The sequence below is a fragment of the Dipodomys ordii genome, unplaced genomic scaffold (assembly GCF_000151885.1).
Source record: "Dipodomys ordii isolate 6190 unplaced genomic scaffold, Dord_2.0 Scaffold93, whole genome shotgun sequence".
Classification (NCBI taxonomy): domain Eukaryota; kingdom Metazoa; phylum Chordata; class Mammalia; order Rodentia; family Heteromyidae; genus Dipodomys; species Dipodomys ordii.
The window spans coordinates 4,092,798-4,120,427 of record NW_012267309.1 but is presented as its reverse complement, the minus strand read 5'-3'; the positions used below and the strand labels follow the sequence as shown (position 1 = coordinate 4,120,427).

At 42.6% G+C, this 27,630-nt stretch overlaps 1 protein-coding gene across 1 annotated transcript in view; it reads left to right on the top strand.

Annotated features, from left to right (window-relative positions):
- The window catches only part of Gldc (glycine dehydrogenase (decarboxylating)), an 89,951-nt gene extending 62,930 nt beyond the window's left edge, over window positions 1-27,021 (top strand). Inside the window, exons 18-27 of the mRNA XM_013026437.1 lie at window positions 5,822-5,833; window positions 5,962-6,087; window positions 8,039-8,188; window positions 10,175-10,287; window positions 10,825-10,966; window positions 13,480-13,591; window positions 21,027-21,122; window positions 23,889-24,061; window positions 25,536-25,616; window positions 26,341-27,021. Coding sequence (XP_012881891.1) covers window positions 5,822-5,833; window positions 5,962-6,087; window positions 8,039-8,188; window positions 10,175-10,287; window positions 10,825-10,966; window positions 13,480-13,591; window positions 21,027-21,122; window positions 23,889-24,061; window positions 25,536-25,616; window positions 26,341-26,484 — 1,149 coding nt within the window. The 3' untranslated portion in view covers window positions 26,485-27,021. The remainder of the gene's footprint in view (window positions 1-5,821; window positions 5,834-5,961; window positions 6,088-8,038; window positions 8,189-10,174; window positions 10,288-10,824; window positions 10,967-13,479; window positions 13,592-21,026; window positions 21,123-23,888; window positions 24,062-25,535; window positions 25,617-26,340) is intronic.
- Window positions 27,022-27,630: the final 609 nt, after the last annotated feature.

Here is a 27,630-nt window from a genome sequence, read left to right as displayed (position 1 = left end):
CTGAAGAGCTGAGGGACAGGGCCCAGGCCCAGAGTTCAAGCCCCACGATCGACAAAAAAAAAGGTGGGGGGAGGAAGAAACCTTTTCTCTCTCTGTCCCTTGAATATTCATCCTTATTTCACAAGTATGTGGAATGTATGAAGCCTTCCATAGGTATATATGAAGGCTTGATTAGGATTTTCTCCTTATTAAGTAAATATATATAATTTTATTTATTTATTTATTTGAGGTAGGATCTTTCTGTGTAATCTAAGAAGGCATGGAAGTCTAAATTTTCAGACTCCTTTGTGTTGGGATTATAGGTGTGTTCCATCACACCTGACTTAGGAGTGATTTTGTTAGACACTTTTGAAAAAATAAGCCATGGGGCTGGGAAGGTGGCTCAGTGGTAGCGTGCTTGCCTTGCATGCTCAAGGCCCTGGGTTCGATTCCTCAGCACCACATAAGCAAAAAAGAAAAAACTGGAAGTGGCACTGTGTCTCAGGTGGTAGAGCGCTAGCCTTGAGCTGAAGAGCTGAGGGACAGCGCCCAGGCCCAGAGTTCAGGCCCCACGACTGGACCAAAAAAAAAAAAATTAAAAAAAAAATGAAAAAATAAGCCATTCATGATTCAATAAGCTGCAGAACCTGGCCATCTTCAGAGAGAGTTTATCAGGCAGAGGGAAATTGAGTGATGGCTCAGACAGATGCAGATTCTGCTTTTAGGTTTGTTCACTAGGGTTTTCCTGGGGCTTGAAATAAGGGCCTGGGCATCGTCTAAGCTTTTCTGTTCAAGGCTCGTTCTACTACCTGAGCCACAGGCTCTACTTCTGGCTTTTTTGGATACTTAATTGGAGAAAAGAGTTTCACAGACTGACTTTGAATCACAATCCTCAGATCTCAGCCTTCTGAGTAGCTGGGAATTCAGGCATGAGTTGTTGGTGTTTGGCTTTGGTTTTTTGGTCTTTTTTTCTTGAACTAGTTCTAGAGCTTGAATTTAGGGTTTCATGTTAATTTGGCTGATGCTCTACTACTACCTGAGCCTCACCTCTACTTCCTTTTTTTTAAGTGGTTAATTGGGAATAAGAATCTTGTAGGTTTGTCGGTTTAGTCTGGCTTCAAACCAATATCCACAGATCTCAGCCTCCTGACTAACTAGGATTATTGGCATGAGCTACCAGCAGCACCAGCTTTCCTAGTGATTTTGAACTCTAAGAAAAAAAGTTTTGAACCTTCTAAGGAATGGGTAGTTTAGATTTATAAATGCTCTTGGGACTTTAGAAGCTCAACTCTTGTGTGTGTGTGTGTGTGTGTGGTTGTGGGGCTTGAACTCAGGGCCTTGCACTGTCCCTGAGCTTCATTTGCTCAGGGCTAGCACTCTACGCTTGAGCCACAGTGCCACTTCCAGATTTCTCTGAGTAGTTTATTGGAGATAAGAGCCTCGCGGATTTTTCTGCCCTGGCTGACTTCGGAAATCACTCCTCAGATCTCAGCCTCCTGAGTATCTTGGATTATACATGTGAGCCACCACCGGTGCCTGGCACTCAACACTTATGGAATATTGAGATGTTGTATCTCTACTTGTCTAGTCAGTCGACACCATGTGATTCCTTTCTGTTTTATCCATGGTTTGCAAGCACTAAGGACACCCTTGAAGCTCTTGTTATACCCATCTTTTACCATGACCTATCTGAGGCTCTAGGTTCCTTGGAAAGGGAATTGGTCTTCACAGACTTTCTTCTGGTGTGACCATCCACATTGGCTGGCAGACAGACCACACGTTACATTGTTTGCGGAAGGCCTATGTCCCATGACAATTTAGAGTCCAGGTTCTTTCTACTACGATGTTTTACACCCAGTTTTCTCAATTCTCCAATTAGAGGCCAGGAAGTAGCTGAGAAGGTCCAGGAGTTGGGAAGCAAGCCAGAAAGGGCAAGGACAATGAGAAATCTGTTGGTTTAGCCAAGGCAGTGTATTCCACGACTTACTCTTCTATCTCCGATTCCCTTTCACCGTTTTTCAGTCCTTCCTTCTCTTCCCACCCTCTTGTGATGACGTTTGTCCTGGCACTGTTGTCCTCACTGCTGTCACAGAATTCTGTCTCTCAAGAAGCCATTCTAATCGGAAGGGGAGAGAATGAGTGGGATTCTGCATTGTAGGGACAGTGAGGAGAACAGAGAGGCCTGAGCATGCAGAAACACACAACTCCTTATCCTGGAAATGTTGCCATCTTTCTGGACGAAAGACTTTAATTAAGGCCAGCTTTTTTAGTTAAGAAGAAAATGACTTATTTAAATAATCAGGGAAGATTTTTCCACATCAGTATTTCTGAAGCAGCTGTCTTCACACAATAGACTCTGATGGAATCCAGTAAAATCTATCCTTTTTTTTTCCCCTTGAAAAGGCATGTGGGTGAAATCATGTGCTATAGAACTGCCTGGGTTCTTGATGGTTTTCTTTTTCAAGCCGTTTCTCCACCCCCTCCCCTCCCACACACACTCCCAAAGTTATTTTTGGACAGGCGCTAGTGGCTCACACCTGTAATCCTGGCCACTCAGGAGGTGGAGATCTGAGGATCACAGTTCGAGATTAGCTTGGGCAGCAAAGTCCGAGACTTCTTCTTTTTTGCTTGGTCATGGGGCTTGAACTCAGCCAGAAGTGAAGCTGTGGCTCAAGTAGTAGAGCACTAGTATTAAGCACAAATACTCAGGGACAGCATCCATGACCTGAATTCAAGTCCCACTACTAAACACACACACACAGAGTTATTTTCTTAGGTTAAATTGCAAAGGTTTCTAAAGGGGAATGTCTGAGTTCACCGTTTACTGAAATATATAAATTATTCTATTTTTTTGGTGGGGGGGGGGTCGAGGGTCAGTCCTGGCCTGAACTCTGGGCCTGGGTGCTATCCCTCAGCTCTTCAGCTCAAGGCTAGTGCTCTACCAACTTGAGCCACAGTGCCACTTCTAGCCTTTTTCAGCCTTTTCTGCTTACGTCGTGTAGAGGAATCAAACCCTGGGCCTCATGCATGCAAGGCAAACACTCTACCAGTGAGCCACCTTCCCAGCCCTATAAATTATTCTAATAAAAAAACTTATGTAACAGCAATATCAGACATAGTCTTAAACACTTTACAACTAAGATCAGCATGCTACTCAAATATTAACTCAAATTTGCAATTCAGAGACTGTTTCCTTTATTTATGGAATGTTCTTCTCTTTTCAGCTGCCTGAAACAAATTAGTGGCCTTGGACACTGTGGCCAAATAGAAACTTAATCAGCATAGAAACATTCCTCCTAATCCTTCTTCTGTCTTTTTGTGTGGGTGCGGTCTTGAACTCAGAGCCACAGTTTTGTTTTTTGTTTTTGTTTTTTGTTTTTGTTTTGTAGCTGATGCTGTGTCACTTGAGCCACAGCTTTACTTCCAGCTTTGCTGGTTAATTGGAGGTTAAGAGTCTCATGGACTTTTCTGCCTCATGTGGCTTCAAACCAGGATCCTCAGATCTCAGCCTCCTGAGAGCTATGATTATAGGCATGAGCCACCAAAACCTGGTATAATATTTCAACCTTTCAGCAGGGCTTTTAGGATGATCTCTGCCCATTCCGTCCCAGGCCCTCTAGAAATCAAGAGACTACAACACCCATCTAAATGGTTATAAAATACCCCCCAAAGCTAGACTCGCTTTGGATAAACCACAGGTTCCAAATATTAGAGCATCTGAGTATCCTTGGGGGCCCATTACTTTTAATTTTGGCTTTTTACAAATACTTTGTATTCTTTCTTTTTTTCTTTGACATGTCCTCTTCCTTCTGCTCCTGCTCCTGCTCTTCTTCTCCTCTTCTTCTTCTTCTTCTTCTTCTTCTCCTCCTCCTCCTCCTCTTCTTCTCCTCCTCCTCCTCTCCTCCTCCTCCTCTCCTCTTCCTCCTCCTTCTCCTTCATCATCATCCTCTTTGTCATCTTTCATCATCATCTTCTTTTGCCAGTCCTGGGGCTTGAACTCGGGGCTTGGGTGCTGTCCTTGAGCTCCTTTAGTTCAGGGCTAGCACTCTACCACCTGAGCCACAGACTTTTCTGTGATTAACTATAGATAAGAGTCTCATGGACTTTCCTGTTTGGCTTTGAACTGTAAGCCTCAGATCTCAGCCTCCTGGCTAGCTAGGATTACAAGTATGAGCTACATTCCTTTTGAATATTCCCTTTTTCCTTCCTTTATATTCTGTTCTGAAAGGATCTTTTATCCAATGATCCTTTCTAGAATAAAAATATCATGGAGAAAATAGTGACATTGGCCCTGAGAAATTAAAGAAAAAAATGTTTAACTGCAAAAGGGAAATATTTAAACAACAAAAAAAGCATTTGAGGATAAAACAGCATATCCAGCATAAGACCAGTGGCCTTTGAAAAAGTCACAGACTTTCTGTCAGCAGAATATCAGCAATTCTACTTTGCCTTAGGCTCAAGTTCTCTCTCTTTTTTTTCCAGTCCTGGGTTCTGTGACAAGGCTAGTACTCTACTACTTGAGCCTTAGCACTACTTCCGGCTAAGCAAACCCAAGGCTGCATGTATGCTAGGCAAGCACTCTGCCACTAAGCCACATTTCCAGCCAAGTTCTCTTTTTTGTACATAGACATTTTTCTTAACTAGACTACTTTGCTGTTTTTGAGGAAATTACTGTGTTTTTCTCTTCATAACCCTACATTTTTTTATTTTTTATAATGTCTATCCATTTCTTTTCAAAGGAATTGCAACATTGCTTCTAGGATGAAAGAAATGAAGACCATTTTTAGGATAAGCAATGGATTTGTCTCATTGCATTCCATTGCTGTCCTTTCCTGCTGGTTCATCACATCTACAAGTGCATAGGTGCTTGCCTGAATTTGTATAATGGTGTGGAAGAAATGAAATGTGATTTCCATCTAGAAATTCTAACATTGAACCTACCACCCACCTTTCCAAAAAAGCTAACACAGGGACTTACCAAGCACTCACAGGCCTTGGGATCAATACCCAGCCCTGAAGAACAAATAAAATTCCAGTGCATCTTTGAGGTCCTAATTTGTAACTCTTGAGACTTGTCATTCAAACTCTTCAACTTGAAGCTGCACCCTATTTTTTTCTATTTCAAATGTCTTTCTAAACCTCTAGACATAAATTTCTCTTTTGGAGATGGGGCAGCTTGAGTGTGAACTCAAGGTATCCTGCTTGCTAGGCTGGTGCTCTGCCACTTGAGCCATGCCTCCAAGCCCTATTTTTTTGTTGACTATTTTGGAGATGGAGTCTGGTGAACTTTTCTGCTTGAGTGAACCCTTAAATTGTGATCTCCCAGATCTCAGCCTTTTGAGTTGCTAGAAATACAGATGTGAGCCACTAGCACCTAGCTTCCAGACATTCATTTCTTACATGCAACAGTGTTATCAGTGAGCAAGTCATGTGATTACAGGGCAAATACTTTGATTAGTTTTCATGCTTATTTTATGTTTCATAGTGTAGCCCACAAATTCATAGCAGAGTAAGCATCTGATAAAAGTTGTCATGTTGGTGTGTTGGTGCATTGGTGCTGGGATTCCGTCATTGTTGTCTGTCCTGGTGAGCCATGAGCAGCACTGTACAGAGATATGGGCATTTGAATTTTCGAGTTTAACTTCCAGTCAAATGTTTTATTATAAGATGCTTCCCACACGGTATCATTGACACAGGGTTTGAATAAGGCTCAGGAGCACATGCCTGTTTTTAGTGTGCTGGGATGAGAGAAGACATTTATGGGACAATATTGGGACTCAAATGGAAACTCCTCTTTGGGACATTGTGTAATAACAATAATCATTATAGCAGATGTTTAAAGCACCATCGGTCAGTTTCAATCAAAGCAGATGGTGCCCTTCTTAATTTGTGCGACTAGCATATTGTAGGACTTTTCTGTCACGATTAATAGCCTAATGATCTTTGCTTTTCTTCTTTGTATCCTTTCTTTCCATTCCTAAGGTTTGCCTCATTCCGAAATCAGCACATGGAACCAATCCTGCTAGTGCGCACATGGCAGGCATGAAGATTCAGCCCGTGGAGGTGGATAAGTACGGGAATATTGATACGGCTCACCTCAGGGCCATGGTACGCAGCCTCCCCACAACAGATGGAGGAGGTGTGGGGGGGGGGGAGAGGTCTGCGGGAGGGACCTGATGGGTTGGGTCAACAGTATCTTCTCTTGTGTTCTAATGAAAGGACGTCAATTCCTCCATTGAGTGGGTCTGGGGGAAATGGGGTAAAATCAGGAAGCCTAACAGTCTCTAAGAAAATTAAAAAATGTAAAGCCACGGTCATAGTTTTGGCCCCCAATAAAGCTAATGATGTCTGCTTGATCCCTCCCTTCACCCATTTTAAAGTGAAATCCCCACTCTCTAATTCATGCCTTAAAGTCACTGAATGAATTATTCACAGTGGTAGTAAGGGTATGCTTCTTGCAGGACCTGCCTGCCTCTTACTTCCCAACCTTCCTTCAGTCCCCATCTTCTGCCTTTAATCAAGTTGATAATCATAATTAGATTCACTGTTTGTATTGGAAATTAAAGAACAAAGGTAGGGTTTTTGTTAATGTTTGCTACTAACCCAGCCATACCGAACTAGATTCCAGGCAGCATTCCATCCTGTTTCCTACAACCAACCCCCACTCCCAACCTCCCAACCTCCAGGAAGACGTTGCTTAGCAACCGTATCTGCTTTCTACCAGTGGACTGGAGGCTGCATCTTAAGAGGGAAGGAAATCAGTGGAATAGCAATGTGATTTTGTCAGGGTTATTAGGCATGGAGACTGGGAACGCCATGTAACTGCCTTCAAAGGAAAGCTGAAAATACACACTGCTCATCTTTTCATCTGCCCCCTAGTCTTTCCATCACCAGACAAACTTTTTTTTCCCCAACAAATATTCTGGTCTGGTAGTTGTAATTATTAAATCTCTGATGTAGTATATGACTTATTTTCCTCCCATTTCCACATGTGACTGATCTGATTTGCTAACTAGAAAAGAATCTTTTTTTTGGGGGGGGGGGGTCTGGTCGTGGGGCCTGAACTCTGGGCCTGGGTGCTGTCCCTCAGCTCTTCAGCTCAAGGCTAGCACTCTACCACTTGAACCACAGCACCACTTCCGGCTTTTTTCTTTTTGCTTATGTGGTGCTAAGGAATCGAACCCAGGGCCTCAGGCATGCAAGGCAAGCACTCTACCACTGAGCCACCTTCCCAGCCCCTAGAAAAGAATCTTTAAAAGCAGCAGCAACAACCAAAACCCAAGAAGTAAATCTTTTATACACACTCACCTTCTTTAACAGAAAAATAAAGGAGATTTTTTTTTTTTTTTTTGGTCAGTCCTGGGGCCTGAACTCTCGGCCTGGGCGCTATCCCTCAGCTTTTCAGCTCAAGGCTAGTGCGCTTTTTCTGCTTATGTGGTGCTGAGGAATCGAACCCAGGGCCTCATGCATGCAAGGCAAGCACTCTACCACTGAGCCACCTTCCCAGCCCCTGTTTTTTTGTTTTTGTTTTTTATCAGAATAGTAATCCATCTTTTCTTCCTTCCTTCCTTCCTTTCTTTTTCTTTCTTTTTTTTCTTGGCAATGTGTATATTTAATCCAGATTTCTGCTTTGTAACATTTCTTATAGGAATTTAAATTTCTACAGAAGTAAAGGAAAGGGGGTTAAGAATGGATGTGAGAAAATGAGTAGAGATTAACTGGGAGAATACTCATGTCTAGAACTAAAAATGCCAGCAGTAATTATTAGGAAAATGTACCAAAGGAAAATCACTTTAGAAAGTTGGCCCCAGAATATCCCAAAATACTCTAAGGAGTCTTTTTGTTTCTGACCATAGAGTCCAAGCCTTAAAAGATCTGGCTATTTCTTTAGCACAATTTATGAGGGAGAAATGGCTGTGGATCTTTTATTGCTATCTTTGTACTTTGAGGCAGTGCCAAGAATGCAAAGGCTAAGACTTCATCTTTCTTAATCCTCTAAAAAGCCAGAGTTTGGCCAAGAAATAAATGTTTCTTCCTTTGTGTCACCCTCCCCCCACAGGTGGATAAACACAAGGAGAACCTGGCAGCCATCATGATCACATACCCATCCACCAATGGAGTGTTTGAAGAGAACATCGGAGATGTGTGCTCCCTTATCCACCAACATGGAGGACAGGTTTACCTTGATGGGGCAAATATGAATGCTCAGGTGTGGATCTTGAGAGGAGCTCCCTTGATTCCACTGAGAAAAGTAGACAATTAAAAATATAAAAGTCAGGGGCTGGGAAGCTGGCTCAGTGATAGAGTGCTTGCCTTTCATGCATGACCCTGGGTTTGATTCCTCAGCATCACATAAGCAGAAAAAGGTGGAAGTGGTGTGTGGCTCAAGTGGTAGGGTGCTAGCCTTGAGCTGAAGAGCTGAGGGACAGCACCCAGGCCCAGAGTTCAGACCCTCAGACCCCCATGACCGACCCCCCCCCCACATACATATACATATACATATGGCACTAAATTCAGTCGCTAGTATCACAAACACACAAAACAAAATTCCCCTCTGGCTTCTCCAGAGCCCTGTTGAATTATGATGCTGAATTCATAGCTAAGCAGACCTGAGGCTGACTTTTTCTTTTATTTTCCACCCAAGTCTTAGGGATCAAACCCAGGGATTTTACACATGCTGCTCAAATGCTCTACCATTGGACATTGCATGTCCACTTCAATGAGGACTTTCTTCTTTCTTTCTTTGTTTCTTTCTTTCTTCTTTCTTTCTTTCTTTTGGTCCAGTCGTGGGGCCTGAATTCTGGGCCTGGGCTCTGTCCCTCAGCTCTTCAGCTCAAGGCTAACGCTCTACCACTTGAGCCACAGAGCCACTTCCAGCTTTTTTCCTTTTGCTTATGTGGTGCTGAGGAATCAAACCCAGCGCCTCATGCATGCAAGGCAAGCACTCTAGACCACTGTGCCACCTTCCCAGTCCCATTTTTTCTTTCTTTCTTTCCTTTCTTTCTTTCTTTCTTTCTTTCTTTCTTTCTTTCTTTCTTTCTTTCTTTCTTCCATCCTTCCTTCTTTCTTTTCTTTTTGGTCTGTTGTGGGGCTTGAACTCTGGGCCTGGGCGCTGTCCCTCAGCGCTTCAGCTCAAGGCTAGCACTCTACCACTTAAGCCACAGCGCCACTTCTGGCTTTTTTCTTTTTGCTTATGTGGTGCTGAGGAATCGAACCCAGGGCCTCAGGCATGCAAGGCAAGTGCTCTACCACTGAACCACCTTCCCAGCCCCAGTCTTCCATTTTTTCATCCAGGCCAGTGTCAGACCTCAAATTTCCTACCTGTGACCTCTTGCTTAGATGGGAATCACAGAATTTTGTCATACCTGGGTGCACAGGGGATTTTTTTATTTTTTGGCCTATTCTGCCCACCATACTTGGCTTTCTTTTCCTTTTCTTTCCCCCTCTTTTATGCTCTTTCCTTTTCTTCTTCCCTCCTTCCCTCCCTTTCCCCTCCCATGTTTCCTCCCTCCTTCCTATCCTCTCTCCCTCCTTCTCTTCTTTCCTCCCTTCTTTCTTCCTTTTTTCCCATTTCTTTTTTTCTTCCATTCTTTTTTCCTTGTTTTTGTCTTGTTCCTTTCATGACTGTAGTCCAAGATTTGTCTTTAATAGCATAAAGCAAAATTATCTTGGTCCCTAATCAAAATTAGTCTTAAAAAACACCAGCTTGGTGGTCACGACTGTTATCTGGATCATCTCAGGAAACCCAGCAGCCTCACTTTCTCCCACTCAATTAGTCATCCTCTGGACTCTTCTATTAAGGTGCCCAAGGGCCCATTCTGTGACGTACTCAGTACCCAGAGCTAGTGTGCAGGGAAAGAAAGGCAAAGCTGCCTGTTTCAATAGGAATGTGGCACTGCCTTTTCATGAGTTACTATGCTTCCTCTTCACCTTCTTGGGTGGCTAATTAGGAATAGCTTTATTCAAACCTGCATTTTAAAAACTGAATTGTGTTAAAACGGTCAGTTGAGGTTTGTATAGAAACCCGCTCACTGTGCTTATGGGATACCAGGTTTTGCTGTAGAATTGAGCTGTAATGGAGAGCGGATCCCTCCCCGCCTTCCTCTAGGAGGAGCAGCAGCAACAGTAGCCATCCGCAGGGTCCTGCCTAGCTTCTAATGCTTATTATTTTTTTTTGGTCTTTCCCTTCGGGTAGGTGGGAATCTGTCGTCCTGGAGACTTTGGGTCTGATGTCTCGCACTTAAATCTTCACAAGACCTTCTGTATCCCCCACGGAGGAGGTGGTCCTGGCATGGGTCCCATTGGAGTGTGAGTTCTGGGCTGTCGGTTTCAGGGTGTCTTTGGAAACAGAGTAGGCCCAAACTCAATCTTCTAGCAAGGTGCTCAAGTGCCAAGGATATAGTTCCTCACCCAGCACTTACAGAGGACTTGAGGATTAAGGATCCGACTGCAGTATTGGTGCTGGGAAGTATATTTCAGACTTGAATCTCGATGTTGAATCTTCTGTTTCTCTCTTTAAAAAATCAGCTAATAGTTCCATTGAGAATGAATTGGATAAAAGGCATTGGACCTGGTCTGAAGGCTGCCTGGGCAGGAAAATCCATAAGACTCTTATCTCTAGTTAACAACTAGAAAAGGCTGGAACTGGAGCTGTGGCCCAAGTGATAAGAGTGGTAGCCTTGAACACAAAAAGCCCAGGGCAAGTGCCCAGGCCTTGAGCTCAAGCCCCAGTACTGGCACCAAAAACAAAACAAAAAACTCAGAAAGAAATAGGGCTTCCTGAGAGGGCCTAGAATTTGTGTTTGCTACGACTGTGTGTTGGTACATTTCCTGAATGTATTCCAGGAAGAAGCATCTTGCTCCCTTTCTGCCCAGTCACCCCATTGTTTCAATGAAGTCGGATGAGACTACGTGGCCTGTTGGGACCATCAGTGCAGCCCCATGGGGCTCCAGTTCCATCTTGCCCATTTCATGGGCCTACATTAAGGTGAGCCCTGAGAACCTGTTTGGCTGAATATGGGTTAAAAAAATGATAGAACCCATGATTTGAGATTGCTGATGACAGATGGAAAAAAATCTTCCTACAGAAATAGCTAAAATCCATTTCATCTCTTATTTGTTGTGCTGTTTCCACTGTGGTCTCATACTGGGTTTAGCGTCAGAGAAACTGGTGCACCACAGACAGCCATTTTCTAGACACACTTAAGTCCCATGAGTCATGTGGATGTTCTGGACACAACATTTGGTTTCCTGAAGGCTTTAGCCCCTTGCAGTGAAAAGTAGTGCACATATTCATTATAGCACTTCATTGAGATCCTGGTAGAAATTTTAGGACTATATTCTTGGCAGTCTGGAGGATAATACAAAAAGTAGCAGAATATTGCTTCAAAAGCTCTTTGGCTTGGCCAGGCACTGGTGGCTCACATCTGTAATCTTATCTACACAAGAAGCTGAGTTCTGAGGATTGTGGTTCAAAGTCAGCCTGGACAGAAATGTCTTTGAGACTTTCATCTCCAACTCTACCATTTGAGCCACAGCTCTACTTGCAGGTTTTTGGTGGGTAATTGGATATAAGAGTCTCAGGAACTTCTGGGGCTTCAAAGAACAATCCTCTGATCTCAATCTTCTACCTAAGATTATAGGTGTGAGCCACTGGGTGCCTGGCTTACCTTTTAACATTTTTAATGGAAAGGTTCTCAACAGCTGGAGCAATTGTTGTGTACTTCAGAGATTAGGACCTGCTGTTTAAAATAATACTCAAGTTGTTTTGCAAATAGTAGTAACTAAAACAATCAGAATAAAGATCTGTTTCATTACAAACAGAATCAAATTGTCATATCCCTTTGATCCCTGGATTCTGAAAATCTGGGTTATTTGTGTGAATGTATTTGGATTGGAGATTATTTCCCACATATAGAAAATAAATATCCTGAGGCTAGTTTGGCCATACGCCTGGAAAATCAGACACAGTTTCAGTTTAAAAATTAAGTAAATAAAGCAGTGTTTAAGCTAGCTCTGCAACCTTGGGTCTTCTCTTATTTCAGATGGTTGTTATTCACCAGAATCTTCTGTCCTTGCCACAATTGATCTTGGACATTCCCCTTCTGCTAAGATCCCTCTGCCTCTCCCAGTTTCCTAGCCTCCTTGCTGCTGGTTCTCACTGGCATAGGCTTGGCCCCATTTCAGAGTTTAAAAAAATGCACCTCAATGTATGTGGAGTTGGGCTTGGATACATTTCAGTATCTTGAGAAAGATTTGGTGACTCTGATATATGGGTTGAGAGGCTGAACCAAATCTATGTCCTTCCTAGAAAGGGCGCAGTCACCAACTGCCTCACCTGCAGTGACTCCTTGGTGTAGCTATGTGCCTTTTTCTGCACCTTGGCTTTTTTTTTTTAATTGAGATTAAGTGATTACATAAATTTCACAGTATTGTGATACTTAGTTATAAGTCACAAACAAACTTTTTAACCTTTACAAGCACCTTGGCTTTTGTTATTCTTTTTGCTTGGAGTACATTCTCCTTTTTTTCTGCCTATCCAAATTCTGCTCTTTTAAATTTTCCAAGTCAAGTTCTAATTTTTACTATAGGAATCCTTTCTTCACTAGCCTGGGAGAGACACATGTCTTCTCCTTACTTTGTACTTGAGTACCGGTGTTTAACATAGTTATAAATTTGATATAAGTTGAACTGCAATTGTTTATGAGCTCCCTTGGCAATGAAAATCTACATAATCTTCATTTTAAATTCCTTTCTAGTGATGTTTACCCCAGATCATTGCAGGGACCAGAAAAAGATAATATTGAACCTGGCAGTTAAAATATAAACAGCCTCCACTGGTGGACCATAGGAATCAAACCATACAAAATCAATTTGCTGGAGATTTTGACTGAGATCTCCTGGGTTTCCTGTCATTGGCCAAGATACCTCAATTTCACAAACAAAAACCTAATAACAGCTCTAATAATAGTAGCCAACTTTCCCCATTATAAGCATTGGTACTATGGGGTGTGTGTGTGTGTGTGTGTGTCTGTGTGTGTGTGTGTGCGCGCGCGCGCGCGTGCATGTGCCAATTCTAGGGCTTGAACTGAGCTTGGGTGCTGTCCTTGAGCTTTTTTGCTCAAAGTTGGCCCTTTATCACTTGAGACATAGCTCTACTTCCAGCTTTTTAGGAGTTAATTGGAGAAGAGTCTCCTACCTGGACTAACTTAGAACTACGATCCTCAGATCTCAGCCTCCTGAGTACCTAGGATTACAGGTGTGAGCCACTGGTGCCCATCGTATGGCTTCTTAAAAATATAAAATTAATGCTTATCAGAGAAAACCTAAAATTCTTTCAGGCCTAGACAGACTGACGGGTCTTTCCTAGGGTATTATCTATTTATCTTTAATCCACAGTTTGGTAGGCTAATGTCCTTTTTGTTTTTGGTGGGATTTATCTAGTGGTGTGTGGTTGGGCTCACCTGTTCAGTGATTAATGACTCTTTTTCTTTGTTGCAGATGATGGGAGGCAAGGGCCTTAAACAGGCCACGGAAATGGCTATTTTAAATGCCAACTACATGGCCAAGCGATTAGAAAAACACTATAGAGTCCTTTTTAGGGGTGCAAGAGGCAAGTATTAATTCATGTTGCTTTTTCCCTTTGTCAAAGTAAGTTTGACCTAGGTGTGGTTTTGTGAAAAGGGAGAGAAACTTCTTTTTTTTCTTTTTTGTCAGTCGTGGGGTTTGAACTCTGGGCTTGGGCACTGTCCCTGAGCTCTTCAGCTGAGGGTGAGTGTTCTACCACTTGAGCCACAGTGCCACTTCTGGTTTTCTGGTGGTTAACTGGACATGAAGAGTCTCACGAATTTCCTGCCCAGGCTGGCTTTGAACCACAGTCCTCAGCTCTCAGCCTTCTGAGTAGCTAGAATTACAGGCGTGAGCCACCAGTGCCCGGCTAGAGAGAGACACTTCTATTTCTTAACTCACACCAGAGAAAGGTGTAGTGTTCTTGAAAATAACTTCAAGTTAGTCAATAGCGTCACTATACACAAGACTTTCTTAAGCACTTAGTCTACACTGCCCAATTCAACAAGGACCCCACACCACTGAGAGATATACACAGAAAAACCATGACCTATAAAGTGCTACAAAGTTGTCCCAAGAATGCAGAACAATTTAGAAGCAGGGTAGAATGGATGAGTGAGCCTTCTGAAAGCAGTTATTTGAGATGAGTCTGGAAGGAAAATATGCAGGCCAGGTCCTGAGTAGACACATACAGAGTAAGCCAGAAAAAAAGGGACTTGCTGAATGGCCTGAGTATTGGTGGGTTTAAGGTGGGTAAGAGGAGAAGGAACAATGAGGGTAAGGGTAGAAAGGTAGCCTGGAACTTAAAGGTGTTGGAAAGCTCTCGACTTTGCTTTGATCTAGATCGCAGCCACTATAGTGGGGGCATTACAGGGTTCATTAAAAGATGGAAAATCATTAAGAGAATGGTATGTGGACAGGTACTTCAAAGTAGAACCAGTAAAGGAGAAATTTCAGGCAAGTTTGTTTTTTTTTTAACAGATTTTTTTTTTTTTTTTTTTTTTTTTTGTCTGGGTCTTGAACTCTGGGCCTAGGTGCTGTGCTTCAGCTCTTCAGCTCAAGGCTAGAGCTTTAACACTTGAGCCACAGCTCTACTTCTCCAGTTTTCTGGTGGTTTATTGGAGATAAGAGTCTGACAGATGGGCTGGGAAGGTGGCTCAGTGGTAGAGCGCTTACCTTGCATGCATGAGGCCCTGGGTTCGATTCCTCAGCACCACATAAGCAAAAAGAAAAAAGCCGGAAGTGGCGCTGTGGCTCAAGTGGTAGAACGCTAGTCTTGAGCTGAAGAGCTGGGGGACAGCGCCCAGGCCCAGAGTTCAGGCCCCACGACTGCCCCTCCCCGCCCCCCTTCCCCCCCAAAAAAGAGTCTGACAGACTTTCCTACCTGGGCTGGCTTTGAACTTCGATCCTCAGATCTTAGTCTCCTGAGTAGCTAGGATGACAGACACGAGCCACCGATGCCTGGCTTTTTGCAGATTTTTGATTAGGGCCACAGAATCCAATGTGCAGTCTCTAGGATTTACTTCTGAGAAATGAGAGCAAAGCACCTGTACAGGCCAGCAGATGCACTGTGACGGGGCTCTCTAGTTCCTCTTCCTGGAAAACCTGCTTTGGTTCTGGCTCCACCTCCTCCCTCAAGCCTCCCTTTCCTGTTGGAGAATGCACCTGCCTCCTCTTAGCTCCCTGCCCAGAACAGTTATTCTCCCCCAGGGAATAACTCCCCCAGGGGTGTCTGTCCCTCCATGGCAGACCTCATCCTCCAGATGGGCAGGTTAGTGTCTGCTTCATTTCCTCAGTGCCCACGCCTGTCCTTCCCCTATGCAGTCAGCAAGTGGTTTTGTATAACCAGGAGAACCAGAGGCAGACTGTAAAAGGCATGAGGCTGATGTTAATTTAATTTTATATTATTTAGTTTGTGTATTTATATTTCACCTGGCTTCATTAAGGTATGAATGACATGTCTGATTTTGTGATATGAATCTTTTTTTTTTTTTTGTATCAGTCCTGGGACTTGAACTCAGGGGTCTGGGCTCTGACCCTGAGCTTCTTTGACTCAAGGCTAATGCTCTACCACTTGATCCACAGAGCCACTTCTGGTCTTTTCTAGTTTATTGGAGATAAGAGTCTCATGGACTTTCCTGCTTGGGCTGGCTTTGAACCATCATCCTCAGATCAGCCTCCTGAGTAGCTAGGATTATAGATGTAAGCCACCAGGCCTGGCTGAGTTTTTTGTTTTTTGTTTTTTTTACTTTTAGGTAGTTATATTAAGAGGTTTCAACTCAAGTCAGATTATGAGTACAGTTCATCTTGATATTAGGCAGTTTAAAGAGAATCTTTATCTTCAACACTGAAGCCTTTGGTTGAAAGTAGTTTGAGCAGAATGGTGATATAGAAAAATGAGCAATAGAAATGGAAAAGGGCTTAACAGACTATGTAGGAAGAAAAAGGGAACTTTCATGGTTTGGGGAAGTTTTATAAGGTTGTCTCAAAAGAATGGTATTATGTGTTCTTTTTACACGTGACAACAAAGTGAATGGAAGCTCCTGGGAAAGGGGAGGGAATAGAGTCAGGCAGACCTATGGAACAGAAATAGAGCAGAAATCAGTCACCAGCTGGCCCAGACCTTTGGCAACAGCGCAGCAATACTGTCGAGCTCTTGTTTCTTCCAGCCCACACAGAATGTGCATCTACAGATGTGATCTATAATTTAAAGGCTGGTCTGACCTTATCAGTACAATAAATCCAGAGAGGTGGTTCTAGAGTTTGAAAATAGAGAACTAATCAGGAGCTCTGATTAGGAACATTCCTCAGGGGAAAAAAAAGTGGTAGACAATATGTCTCTAAGCAACACGATAAACTATCTGAGGTGGGTATGAAAGAAGCTATTAGAGGTACTAATTAGTTCAAATATAGTTCTTGTGCTGTGAAGTCTATCCCATTTGTATAATTACTTTAAAGACTGGCTTAGGGCTGGGAAGGTGGCTCAGTGGTAGAGCGCTTGCCTTGCATGCCTGAGGCCCTGGGTTCGATTCCTCAGCACCACATAAACAAAAACAAAAAAAGCCGGAAGTGGCGCTGTGGCTCAATTGGTAGAGTGCTAGCCTTGAGCTTAAGAGTAGAGGGACAGTGTCCAGGCCCAGAGTTCAGGCCCCACGACCAGACCAGACCCAAAAAAAAAAAAAAAAAGATTGGCTTAAATATTTGCGCAGTTTTTCAAGTGATGAATATTGCTTAATATAAGAATTTTGGAAAATACAAAAACATGAAGCCATTTGCCTATTGAAAGTACACAATTCAGTAACTTAATATGACCACAATTTGTGCAGTGTAGTTTAGCTTTTTGTCTGTATTTTGTGCCTGCTCTAGGTCTTGAACTCAGGGCCTGCTTGTGTCCCCTGAGTTTTTTCTCTTAAGGCTAGAGCTCTACCACTTGAACCACAGACCCACTTTTTGGAGATAAAAGTCTCATGAAGTTTCCTGCCCTGGCTGGCTTCAAACTGTGATCTTCAGATCTCAGTCTCCTGAGTAGCTAGGATTACAGACATGAGCTACCAGCTGAGTCATGAATAGTGTCTCGGAGAGAAGAGAGAGGGACAAATATGTGCTTATATTTGCATTGTTGTTTAGGCGCAGATTCTCCATGCCTTATGGGGATTTGCAGTCCAGAGAGATGGATGAAGTTTCCATTTGTTTTGACATTTTACTTAAGAATTAAATAACAAATAGTTTTTATCCCAAGCAGAAATAAATTGGTGATTACAGACTTCATTACTCAATCCCAAAGTTCATGAAACCAAAAATTGTCTCATGATGGTCTGGTAAACACATTCATTTCACAATTTGAGACAGTATTTTATGTCCTAAAAACCAAGCACCAGTGTACCTCCCGAGTGCCCAAAATAGAAATGTTCCAGTAAACACATTGTATTCTAAAATGTGTAGGCAATATTAGAAGACATATTTACCAGCTCTAAATCGGACGTTGGAATTAGGGATGACTATGAGGCAATCATTTTAATGAACTCCAGTCTTGCTTCTATGAGCCTTTTCTATGAGAGATTTGAATACCAGTTAAACCTTCAGGGTTTATGGTTTTTTGAAGTAAGAAGTGACAGGAACAATTGGGATAGAGAGCCAATTATTTATTCTACTAGGTTGAAGAAAGAAAGAAATGACTTCAAGTAAGATCCCCTGCCCCCATCCTCTATTTCTCCATCCCTATCCCTACTGGCTTCACCACCAAGCTGGCCTCAAACTCATAATCCTTCTGGTTTATCCTCCTGACTTACTGGAATTATAGCTTAGGGTGGTACTTTATTAATTTGTGGGGCCTGGGTTTGAAATCAGGGCATCATGCTTCCCAAACAAGTGCTCCACCATTTGAGCCATTCCCCGAGCCCTAAGGTAATAAACCTTGAAGGAGGATTTTTAATATATTTTTGTGTTAATCCTGAGGCTTGAGCATTGTCCCTGAACTTTTTTTGCTCAAGGCTAACACTCTACCACTTGAATCCCAACTCTACTTCCAGCTTTTTGCTAGCTAATTGTAAATAAGATTCTCACAAACTTTCCTGTGTGGGCTGACTTTGAACTAAGATCCTCAGATCTCAGCCTCCTGAATAGCTAGAAGTACAGGCATGAGCCCCATAGAGGATTTAAAAAAAAATCCACAAAACTAGGGGCTGGGTTAGTGGTAGAGTGCTTGCCTTGAGCTGAAGAGCACCCAAGCCCAGAGTTCAAGCCCCACGACTGGCAAAAAAAAAAAAAAAAAAGTCAAGAAAAGGTAGAAAGAAAGCCAGGAGTGTTGGTGTATACCTCAGGAAGCTGAGGCAGAGAGATCATACGTCCAAGACCAACCTGGGTTACATAGCAAGATCCTGGAAAAAGTACACAGGGAGAGGGGAAAGAGAGGAGAAACAGTAACTCATCAAGGTAACAGCTCGTGATCTTTTGGTGGAGATAGGATGCACATGTAAACCCAGGCACAAAGGATCTAGCTAGGGGCCATTGGCTCACACCTGTAATCCTCGCTACTCAGGAGGCTGAGATCTGAGGACAGAGGTTCAAAGCCAGCCTGGGCAGGAAAGTGTGTGAGTCTCTTATCTCCAATTAACCACCAGAAAACCAGAACTAGCACTGTGGCTCAAGTGGTAAAATGCTCGTCCTGAGCTGAAGAGCTCAGGGACAGAGCCCAGGACCAGAGTTCAAGCCCCACAACTGACAAAAAAAAAAAAAAAAAAGAAAATCTCCACTGATCAATTTACACAATTTCAGATTGCCCTGTCTCATCATATGTCATAGGAAATTGGTTGATCTTCTCTTAAAAGAAACAAAGATTAGCATCTGAATTTGGCTGTGACACCTCCAAGTTTAAATTTCACCCCTTCCAGTGCTTACGTAGAAAGAGCTGCTGACATCGCACTACAGTTTCCATCTGATGCAACAGAGTATGGATTCAGAAAATAACATCTGAGCCTCATGTTTGAAATGGAGCCCTTCCCAAACCACTTGGCTGTGGTGGGGACCTCTGCAGATAAAGTTTTGGTATTAGCAGTGCTGGGTTGGGCTTGGCTGATTGGTGCCTTTCAGCTATTACCAAACCTCTGCTTGGAAGACTCCTCTCACCCTGCCAAGCAACTCCAGCATCTCCTCCCACGCTGACATCCCATCCCCCTCCTCTTCTCTGCATGTCCATCAGAGCCATTGGAGTCTAAAAGGGGGACGTGTAGCTGGGCATTTAGGAGGCCAGAAATGAATAGTAAGGTCTTGAAAAAATTTCATGGTTTCCTTCTGAAGCATTCCACTGGTTCTTTCTTTCTTCTCCTTTTGAATCACACTTAAATAATTTCATTGTTGTTATTAAGGAGTTGTACAGAAGGGTTTCAAGTCCATTCAGATAATGAGTACAATTTTTCTTGGACAATGTCACCCCTTCCTTTGCTTTCCCCCTTCTGTCCTTGCCCACAAGTCGCATGGTTCATTTTTTTACATAGTAAATACCCTGACTGCATTTGTTCACACTTTTAACTGATTCGTCTCCACCATTGTTAGAAAGCATATTTTTATTTTCATTTTTTTTGGCCACTCCTGGAGCTTGAACTCAGGGCCTGGGCACTGTCCCTGAGCTTCTTTTTGCTCAAGGCTATGCTCTGCCACTTGAGCCCTAGTGTTACTTCCAGCCTTTTCTGGGTATGTGGTACTGAGGAATAGAACCCAGGGCTTCATGCATGCTAGGCAAGCGCTCTACCACTCAGCCACATTCCCAGTCCTGAAAGCATATTTTTAAAAAATATGCAGATCGGATGTATTCTGATTCTCAGATACTTTACAAGCAAAGGCAGTCTATCCCAGTTTATTCATTATACAGAAGGCAAGTGGTTCACACACACTCCTCTTCAACTCTGAGGCTGTTAGTGGAGCTGAGTATTGAGCTGTTCATTGTTGTTACTGGAGCTGTTCTTCCTAAGCTTGAGAACTCAGGTCTGCTCTGCCAGTCTGTAAGTGGATTGATTCACTGTTGGGTGAGAGTTAGGAAAGCAGGTTAAAAAAGATACTTTCTTCGAAGGAAACATCAGTTGGTGGACCACAAAATCTGGGAAGAAATGTTGTCTTGTTGTCTAAATGCTGCCTTACTGCTTTATCCTCATCAGTTAGTAGCTCATGCTGAGGAGGTGGCTTCCTGGGCCTAGAGAAACTAGAACAAAGTGAGCTGTCCCACACTACCATGAACTCCTCACCACTCCTGGTGGCTTGTTTGATAGTGTCTTTTTTTTTGGTACTGGTCCTGGGACTTGAACTCAGGGCTTGTGCACTGAGATTTTTTTTTCACTCAAGAATAGTACTCTACCACTTTTCAGCTTTTCAATGATTCATTGGCCATAAGAATCTCATGAGGTTTTCTGCATGGGCTGGCTCAGCTCTTAGCTTCCGGAGTAACTAGGATTACAGATGTGAATCGCTCACTGGTGCCAAGCGTGACAATGCTGCCTATTTTTAATTCTCAGTCTGCAACTTGAAATCAAAACTTCACAAGCTACTTTGAAGAAACCATATAAAATTCCATACCTGTTCTATTTTTTAAAAATATTTTCATATATTCAGAAGAAACAGTTATTTGACATTGAGGGTAAAGTCGCTGCAGGGTATCAACTGATCTTTATTTCTAGAAATAAAGGACCAGGAATGTGAAGACATGCATATTGTTCCAAGTAGTTTTAAGGTTCTCAGAGTAGAAATAATCTCATCTCCAGACATCTCTGGTGGAAAGTTTCAGTAATGCTTTCCATCTTCCATTAAGTCATTGCCAATCAGACATGCAATGTACTAAGATTACATGAAATCTTTATTCTTAATATAAGAGAAACTTACCGAATGTTCTTAGTCTCTTGATCCTCACAGATATTCATAAAGAGCTGAATCATTTACGTGGCTAAAACAGCAAGCCGATACTAATCTTGAACTAAACCCATTTTCCTGGACAGGTTATGTGGCTCATGAGTTTATTTTGGACATAAGGCCCTTCAAAAAGTCTGCAAATATTGAGGCAGTGGATGTAGCCAAGAGACTCCAGGATTACGGTAAGTGGCCGAGACATTCATGCAGCTGGCCTTGCTGGCTTTGAATTACTTCCTCAAAGCACAAACAGAACGTATAGGCATCACAGTAAATTGATCCGTGGAATAAATGGGGAGCCTAGACTTTAGCAACCTTTAAAATAATAATGAAAAACTTTCCACTCTGATACTGGCTCTGCCCTTCTAACGATATTAAAACATGATTGCATCCCTCACAGCCCGGAGAACCTATCTTTAATTTTTAAATTCCAAGCAAATAATTGCTGTTCGTTGCTAGTGTTTCTGATAAATTCTTACTCCTATCCTGCATCCCATAAACAGAGCCCATGAAAATATAAGTTGGTAGAATAGGGAATGAGTTAGAACAAATAATCTGTGGGAGTGTAGACACAAAAGGGCACTGGAGTTCTAGAACCACTCTGGCCATGGAATAGCTGTTTAAGCGGTGGAAGAAAATAGGTGCGTATTGGTTCTACAAAGAAAATGCACCTTTGGGGTGGGGGCAGAGATGGGAAGAGGTGGGAAGGGGAAACGAAGGAGGAGGCAACAATACTTGATAAGAAATGTACTCATTACCTTGCCCATTTAATTGTAACCCCTCTGTACGGTATTTTCACAATAAAAAAAATAAGTGAATGGAATTTTGAACTAAATTTGTCAATAAATGAAGGAATCTATTGAATAAGTAATTTTTACTTTAAAAAAAAAAAGAAAATGCACCTTTCACTAGGTGCCAGTGGCTCATGCCTGTAATCCTAACTATTCAGGAGGCTGAGATCTGAGGATCACGGTTCAAAGCCAGCCTGGCTAGGAAAGACCTTGAAACTCTTATCTCCAATTAACCACCAGAAAAATGAAAGTGACACTGTAGCCCCAAATGGTAAAGCACTAGCGTTGAGCACAAAAGCTCAGGCCCTGAATTCAAGCCCCATGATCAACAAACCAAAAAAGGAAAAAAGTACCTTTCTTTGACAGATGTGGAAGCCTTATTGGTATATTATGTGTTATTTAACACAGCCCTCATTCCTTCATTAACATAACATTAGTATTATGAATAATAATATCAAAGATCTTTTAACTCTCAGATAATATGAAGGTGGAGAGAACTTTGCCTTCTCTGTGTTAATGCTATTTCTTTTTTTTGGGTCCAGTAGTGGGGCCTGATCTCTGGGCCTGGGCACTGTCCCTCAGCTCTTCAGCTCAAGGCTAGCGCTCTACCACTTGAGCCACAGCGCCACTTCTGGCTTTTTTCTTTTTGTTTATGTGGTGCTGAGGAATCGAACCTAGGGCCTCGAGTATGCAAGGCAAGTGCTCTACCACTGAGCCACCTTCCCAGCCCCTGTTAGTGCTATTTCTATTTGAATCTTAATGACTTGTTTTAAGGAGTGTGAATTTTAAAAATTTAATAGTTTTACTACTGCATCATAATGTAAATCCCATGTGTGTGATTCACTCTTCTCTTCACTGATTTTTTTTTTTTTTTTTTTGCCAGTACTTGGGCTTGAACTCAGGGCCTGGGCACTGTCCTTAGCTTTTTTGTGCTCAAGATTAGCCTTCTATACCACTTGAGTCACAGGGCCACAAGCCATTTTCCTGCTTTTTCTGAATAGTTTATGGAGATAAGCATCTTGTGGACTTTCTGCCTAGGCTGGCTTTGAACCACGCATGATCCTCAGACCTCAACCTCCTGAGTAGCTAAGATTACAGGCCTGAACCACTGGCTCTTATTATGCAGTTACACTATATTAAATATGAAAGTATTTTTCTCTCTCTCTCTCTTTGTGTCTATCAGGGCCTAGGCACTATTGGACTTTTGTGCTTGAGGCTGGTGCTTTACCACTTGAGCAACAGCTCCACTTCTGGCTTTTCTGATCAAACATTGGCAATAAGAGTCTCATAGATTCTCCTGACCTGGCTGGTTTCAAATCATGATTCTCAGCCTTTGGTAGGGAGGATTTCAGGTGTCAGCCACTGGCTCCCAGCTGAGAAAGCATTTCTTCATGGAACTAGCAACTAGCTCCTCATAATCTCTTTTTGGCAGCTCTATAACTTGGCAGCAGAAATCCCTCTTTCTTTCCCTCCTTCCCTTCTTAGCACTATTATGATATTTGATAGGATTTCTAAAGCCCTGAATTATCCTGATGTGGGAAACATAGTAGGCACAAAAAAAAGGAGGGGGTAATATTAGGTGGTATAGTTTGCTTTTTTATTAACTTAATTATTAATGAATATTTATCTAAATAAAAGAAAATGAATGTAACTGGCACCATGCCTGTAATCCTCCTAACTACTCAGGAGGCTGAGCTCTGAGGATCGAGGTCTAAAGCCAGCCAGGGCAGGAAACTCTGTGAGACTCTTATCTCCAATAAACCACCAGAAAACTGGAAGTGGTGCTATGGCTCAAGTGGTAAAGCACTTTCCTTGAGGAAAGGGAGCTGAGGAGCTCAGGATCAGTGCCCAGACCCAGAATTCAAGCCCCATTACTCCTCAAAAATAAATAAATGCATGAATAAATAAATAAAATAATGTATGTTCTTTTCAGTGGTTGTATATTTATTGAAGAGGTGTTCCGTAAAATTTGCTAAGCTAATTCCCCATTGTGGGATATTGTTTGTTTCTGTTTTTCTTCTGTAAGCAGCGCAGACATGAATCTCCATGTGTATGCATGCAAATGTATTTCTTTGGGTAGTTGTGAGAGAGAGAGAGAGGCTTTTCCATTCTGGGAGAGGCCAGAGTGAGTGAGGCAAGTTGTTCTGTCTCCTTTTGTAGGATTTCATGCTCCCACAATGTCCTGGCCTGTGGCAGGGACTCTTATGATTGAGCCCACTGAGTCAGAGGACAAGGCAGAGCTGGACAGATTCTGTGATGCCATGATCAACATTCGGCAGGAAATTGCTGACATCGAGGAGGGCCGCATTGACCCTACGGTCAATCCGCTGAAGGTGTGTACGTGCTGGCAGTTGATTCAAAGCCTCCCTGAGTAGAAAATGGCACCTGGACAGTGTGCTCCCACTTCTGGACTCTCACTGATAGCAATATTCTTTCCTAAAATGAGATGAAAAGTCTCAGTCCTTAATTATAAGCCATCTTGAACACTGACACTGTTTGTTCAGGTATATAGGGGTATTATATATCTTACATGCACCCAGTTGATCACCACAGGAGGGGAGGGACTCTGTTCAGGGTAGAATTCTTGTCATTTTTGTGTCTCTTTGATGAACTGTCATTGTATTGGAACAAAATAGAATTGATACATTTGGCTCACAAACTGTATAAACACAAGTTCTTAGGGCAGGTACCTGAGAACAACTGAACTGGTATTTCATTGAACCTGGATGTTTTATAATGTGTATAACCCCAGTTACAGAAAGGTTTGTGCTGCACCTGCACTAATGCATGTTAATTTGGTAACTGGTCAGAGTGCCTAAACGAATGAGCTTGAGGGTCACGAATGGAGAATATGTTGCGGGCCCACAACCACCTCACTGAAGGTGGACTGCAGGGGCAATGGCTTGCAGAAGGCAGGCACCTTACTAGATATGTTTTTTGGGAGAGTGGAACAGTATATAAATATATGCTTGCTTTTTTTTTTTTTTTTTGCTACTCCTGGGGCTTGAATTCTGGGTCTGGGCACTGTCTCTGAGATCCTTTTTGCTCAAAACTACTGCTCTACCACTTGAGCCATAGCTCTACTTCTGACTTTTTTGGGGTATGTGATTTATTGGGGATAAGTCACTTCTGGCCTTTTGGTGATTTACTGGAGTCTCATAGACTTTCCTGCCTGAACTATCTGCAAACAATGAATGATCCTCACATAGCACCCGTCGTGAGTAGCTAGGATTATAGGCATGCACCACCAGCACCCAGCAGTATGTGTATTTTTATTGTAACATATATTTCTTTTCATCCTAGATATTGCTGAGTCTTAAAATATGGCAATCTCGAAGAACATGATACTTATAGATAAATAGGTTTCAAAGTATGCTGAACTAACATATGCTGTTTACTTACATGTACATAGAATAAAACATGAGAAGAGCAAGTTCCAATAATGTTTGTCACTGAGGAGAAAGGAAAGCAGGCAATGAATTTCTGTAGAAGAGGGGATGTGTAGTCAGCTTGCAGTGTCTAATATTTATCAGTGTATTTATTTGTTACTTTACTATTTTGATATTTTTACTATTTTACAAGGTAAACCAAATATAAAATGCTCTATTGGCTTTGCTGCTAAGTGGTGGATTTATCCAGTGTATTATTACTCTACTTTTTCACTGTTGGAAGAAGTTTACCATGAAAAGATTTCCTTTACCTCCTTCCCCCAAATTTAAGCTTCTGGTGGAAGCTCAGTGGTTGAGGTAAGTGGGGGAGGGGACAGCACATTGGTCTGACCCCTTGCCGTCTGTATCTCTGTCTCAGATGTCTCCACACTCCTTGACCTGCGTCACATCCTCCCACTGGGACCGGCCATATTCCAGAGAGGTGGCAGCATTCCCACTTGTAAGTTCACTGAGGCTGAAAGAGTCCATTGTCATGATGTTCCCTTGCGTAGGCACCTGCTCGCCCGAGAGGTTCCCCCTGTTACAGTCTCATAATAGAAACCATACATAGACCATCTTGAGAAATGTAAATCATGATCAATAGAGCAAAGCATTGGGGACTGGTGACTCATGCCTCAGGGGGCTGAGATCTGAGGGGCATGAGACCTTGAGACTCTTTATCTCCAGTTAACCATCAGAAAACCAGAAGTGGAGCTATGTCTCAAAGTGGTAGAGCACTAGCCTTGAGCACGAAAGAGCTCAGGGACAGTGCCCAGGCTGAGTTCAGGGTAGGGGCGGGGAGGGGGAAGCAAAGCCATTGGCATTCAGGGGTCAGAGGTCAGTCAGAGCATCAACACTGGGCACAGGAACATGGAGGAGAAAAATAGAATAGGTGTTCCCATCAGGTATATTAGTGTGTCGTCTACCATATCCAACAGGGAGATGGCCTCAAGGACCATATGCATTATGCATTCCAATTCCTAGTGGGAGAAAGTTCTCCCTGAAGTCTGGATGGCATAGTAATAGTGCTCAAAGGTTGGATTTTCTTTTTTTGACAGTGCAGCTTTTAGTCATTGTTAGACTGATGGTATCTGGGGCTGTGGGACTATCACTGTAACTAGCCTCTTTGCCCCCAAGAGAAACACAGAACGTTCTACAACATTTCCATCTTTCATCCTTTCCAGCCCTTTGTGAAACCAGAGAACAAATTCTGGCCCACCATTGCTCGGATTGATGACATATATGGAGATCAGCACCTGGTTTGTACCTGCCCACCCATGGAAGTTTATGAATCCCCATTTTCTGAACAAAAAAGGGCTTCTTCTTAGACCTCTCTCCCCCTGCCCCTCTCGCTAAGTTCAGAGACTGATTTGATGCCGTCCACTGGAACATTTGCTATAAGCAAGAAATACTTTGTCTCCCAGGCCTCAGTAGGGGTTTATATACTGTATATTTTTGTAATCTCTGGTGAGGTAAATGTAAATACAGGTAGCCTTAGTGCGTGGCAGCAGATTGATTGTCTTCCATACTTTGCTTCCACATGTACCAGGTGATATTCTAGTTGCCTTGATTGGGAACCATTTCATTTTTTTGTGTAGGAAAGTATGGATGTGCTAGCAATTTTAACTTTCAAATGTGAGAAGTTTGCAAATGTTAGCCTTACTAGAGATTCAATAGACATCTTTTTGTTCCAAATAAGTCCTTGTGGACTGGGCCATCTGCAGGAATTCCCAGGGCAAATGTTTACATTTTGTACACATTGAGGGAACTCTCATTCCTGACTAATTTGCCTAATCTGTAATAGCATTTTGGAGTGTTTTCCTCTTTCTTTGTGGGTGGTTTTTTTTGTTTGTTTGTTTTTTATCTGCATGTATTAGTATTCTAATAAAAAAATTCAGTTTGAAGGTTGCTCTCCACTTTTATTATTTTGACTTCTTTCATGGCCCAAATTTGGAAGGAACTAAAGGGCAGCAGGAACCTGTAGCCTGGGCCAGGAGGCAGTGGCCCACACCTGTGATCCTATACTAAGGAGGCTGAGATCTGAGGATCAATGTTTGAAGCCAGCTTGAGCAGGAAAGTTCATGCGACTCTTATCTCCAATTCACCACCAAAAAGCCAGAAATGGATCATTGGCCCAAGTGGTAGAGTACCAGCTTTGAGCGAAAAATCTAAGGGGCACTGCCCAAACAATTCAAGCCCAGTACCAGTGTGCGCTAGCATGTGCATGTGTGTATGTGCACGCACTAACATATACATATACACATAAAATCCCTTAGTCTATTGTTAGATGATATTTTGCCTCTGACTGGTTTATGAACTGGTCATCAGTGAAGTTCCCTTTGGTCCTTTTTATTATATTTGTGTTAGGGTGCATGTAATTAAAACTCATCTACAGAATCCAGTGAAGTAGCAGCCAAGTAGCAGTTTCCTTTTTCTCACTTACTAATCCAGAAGTAACACCAAGAGCTGGTGCT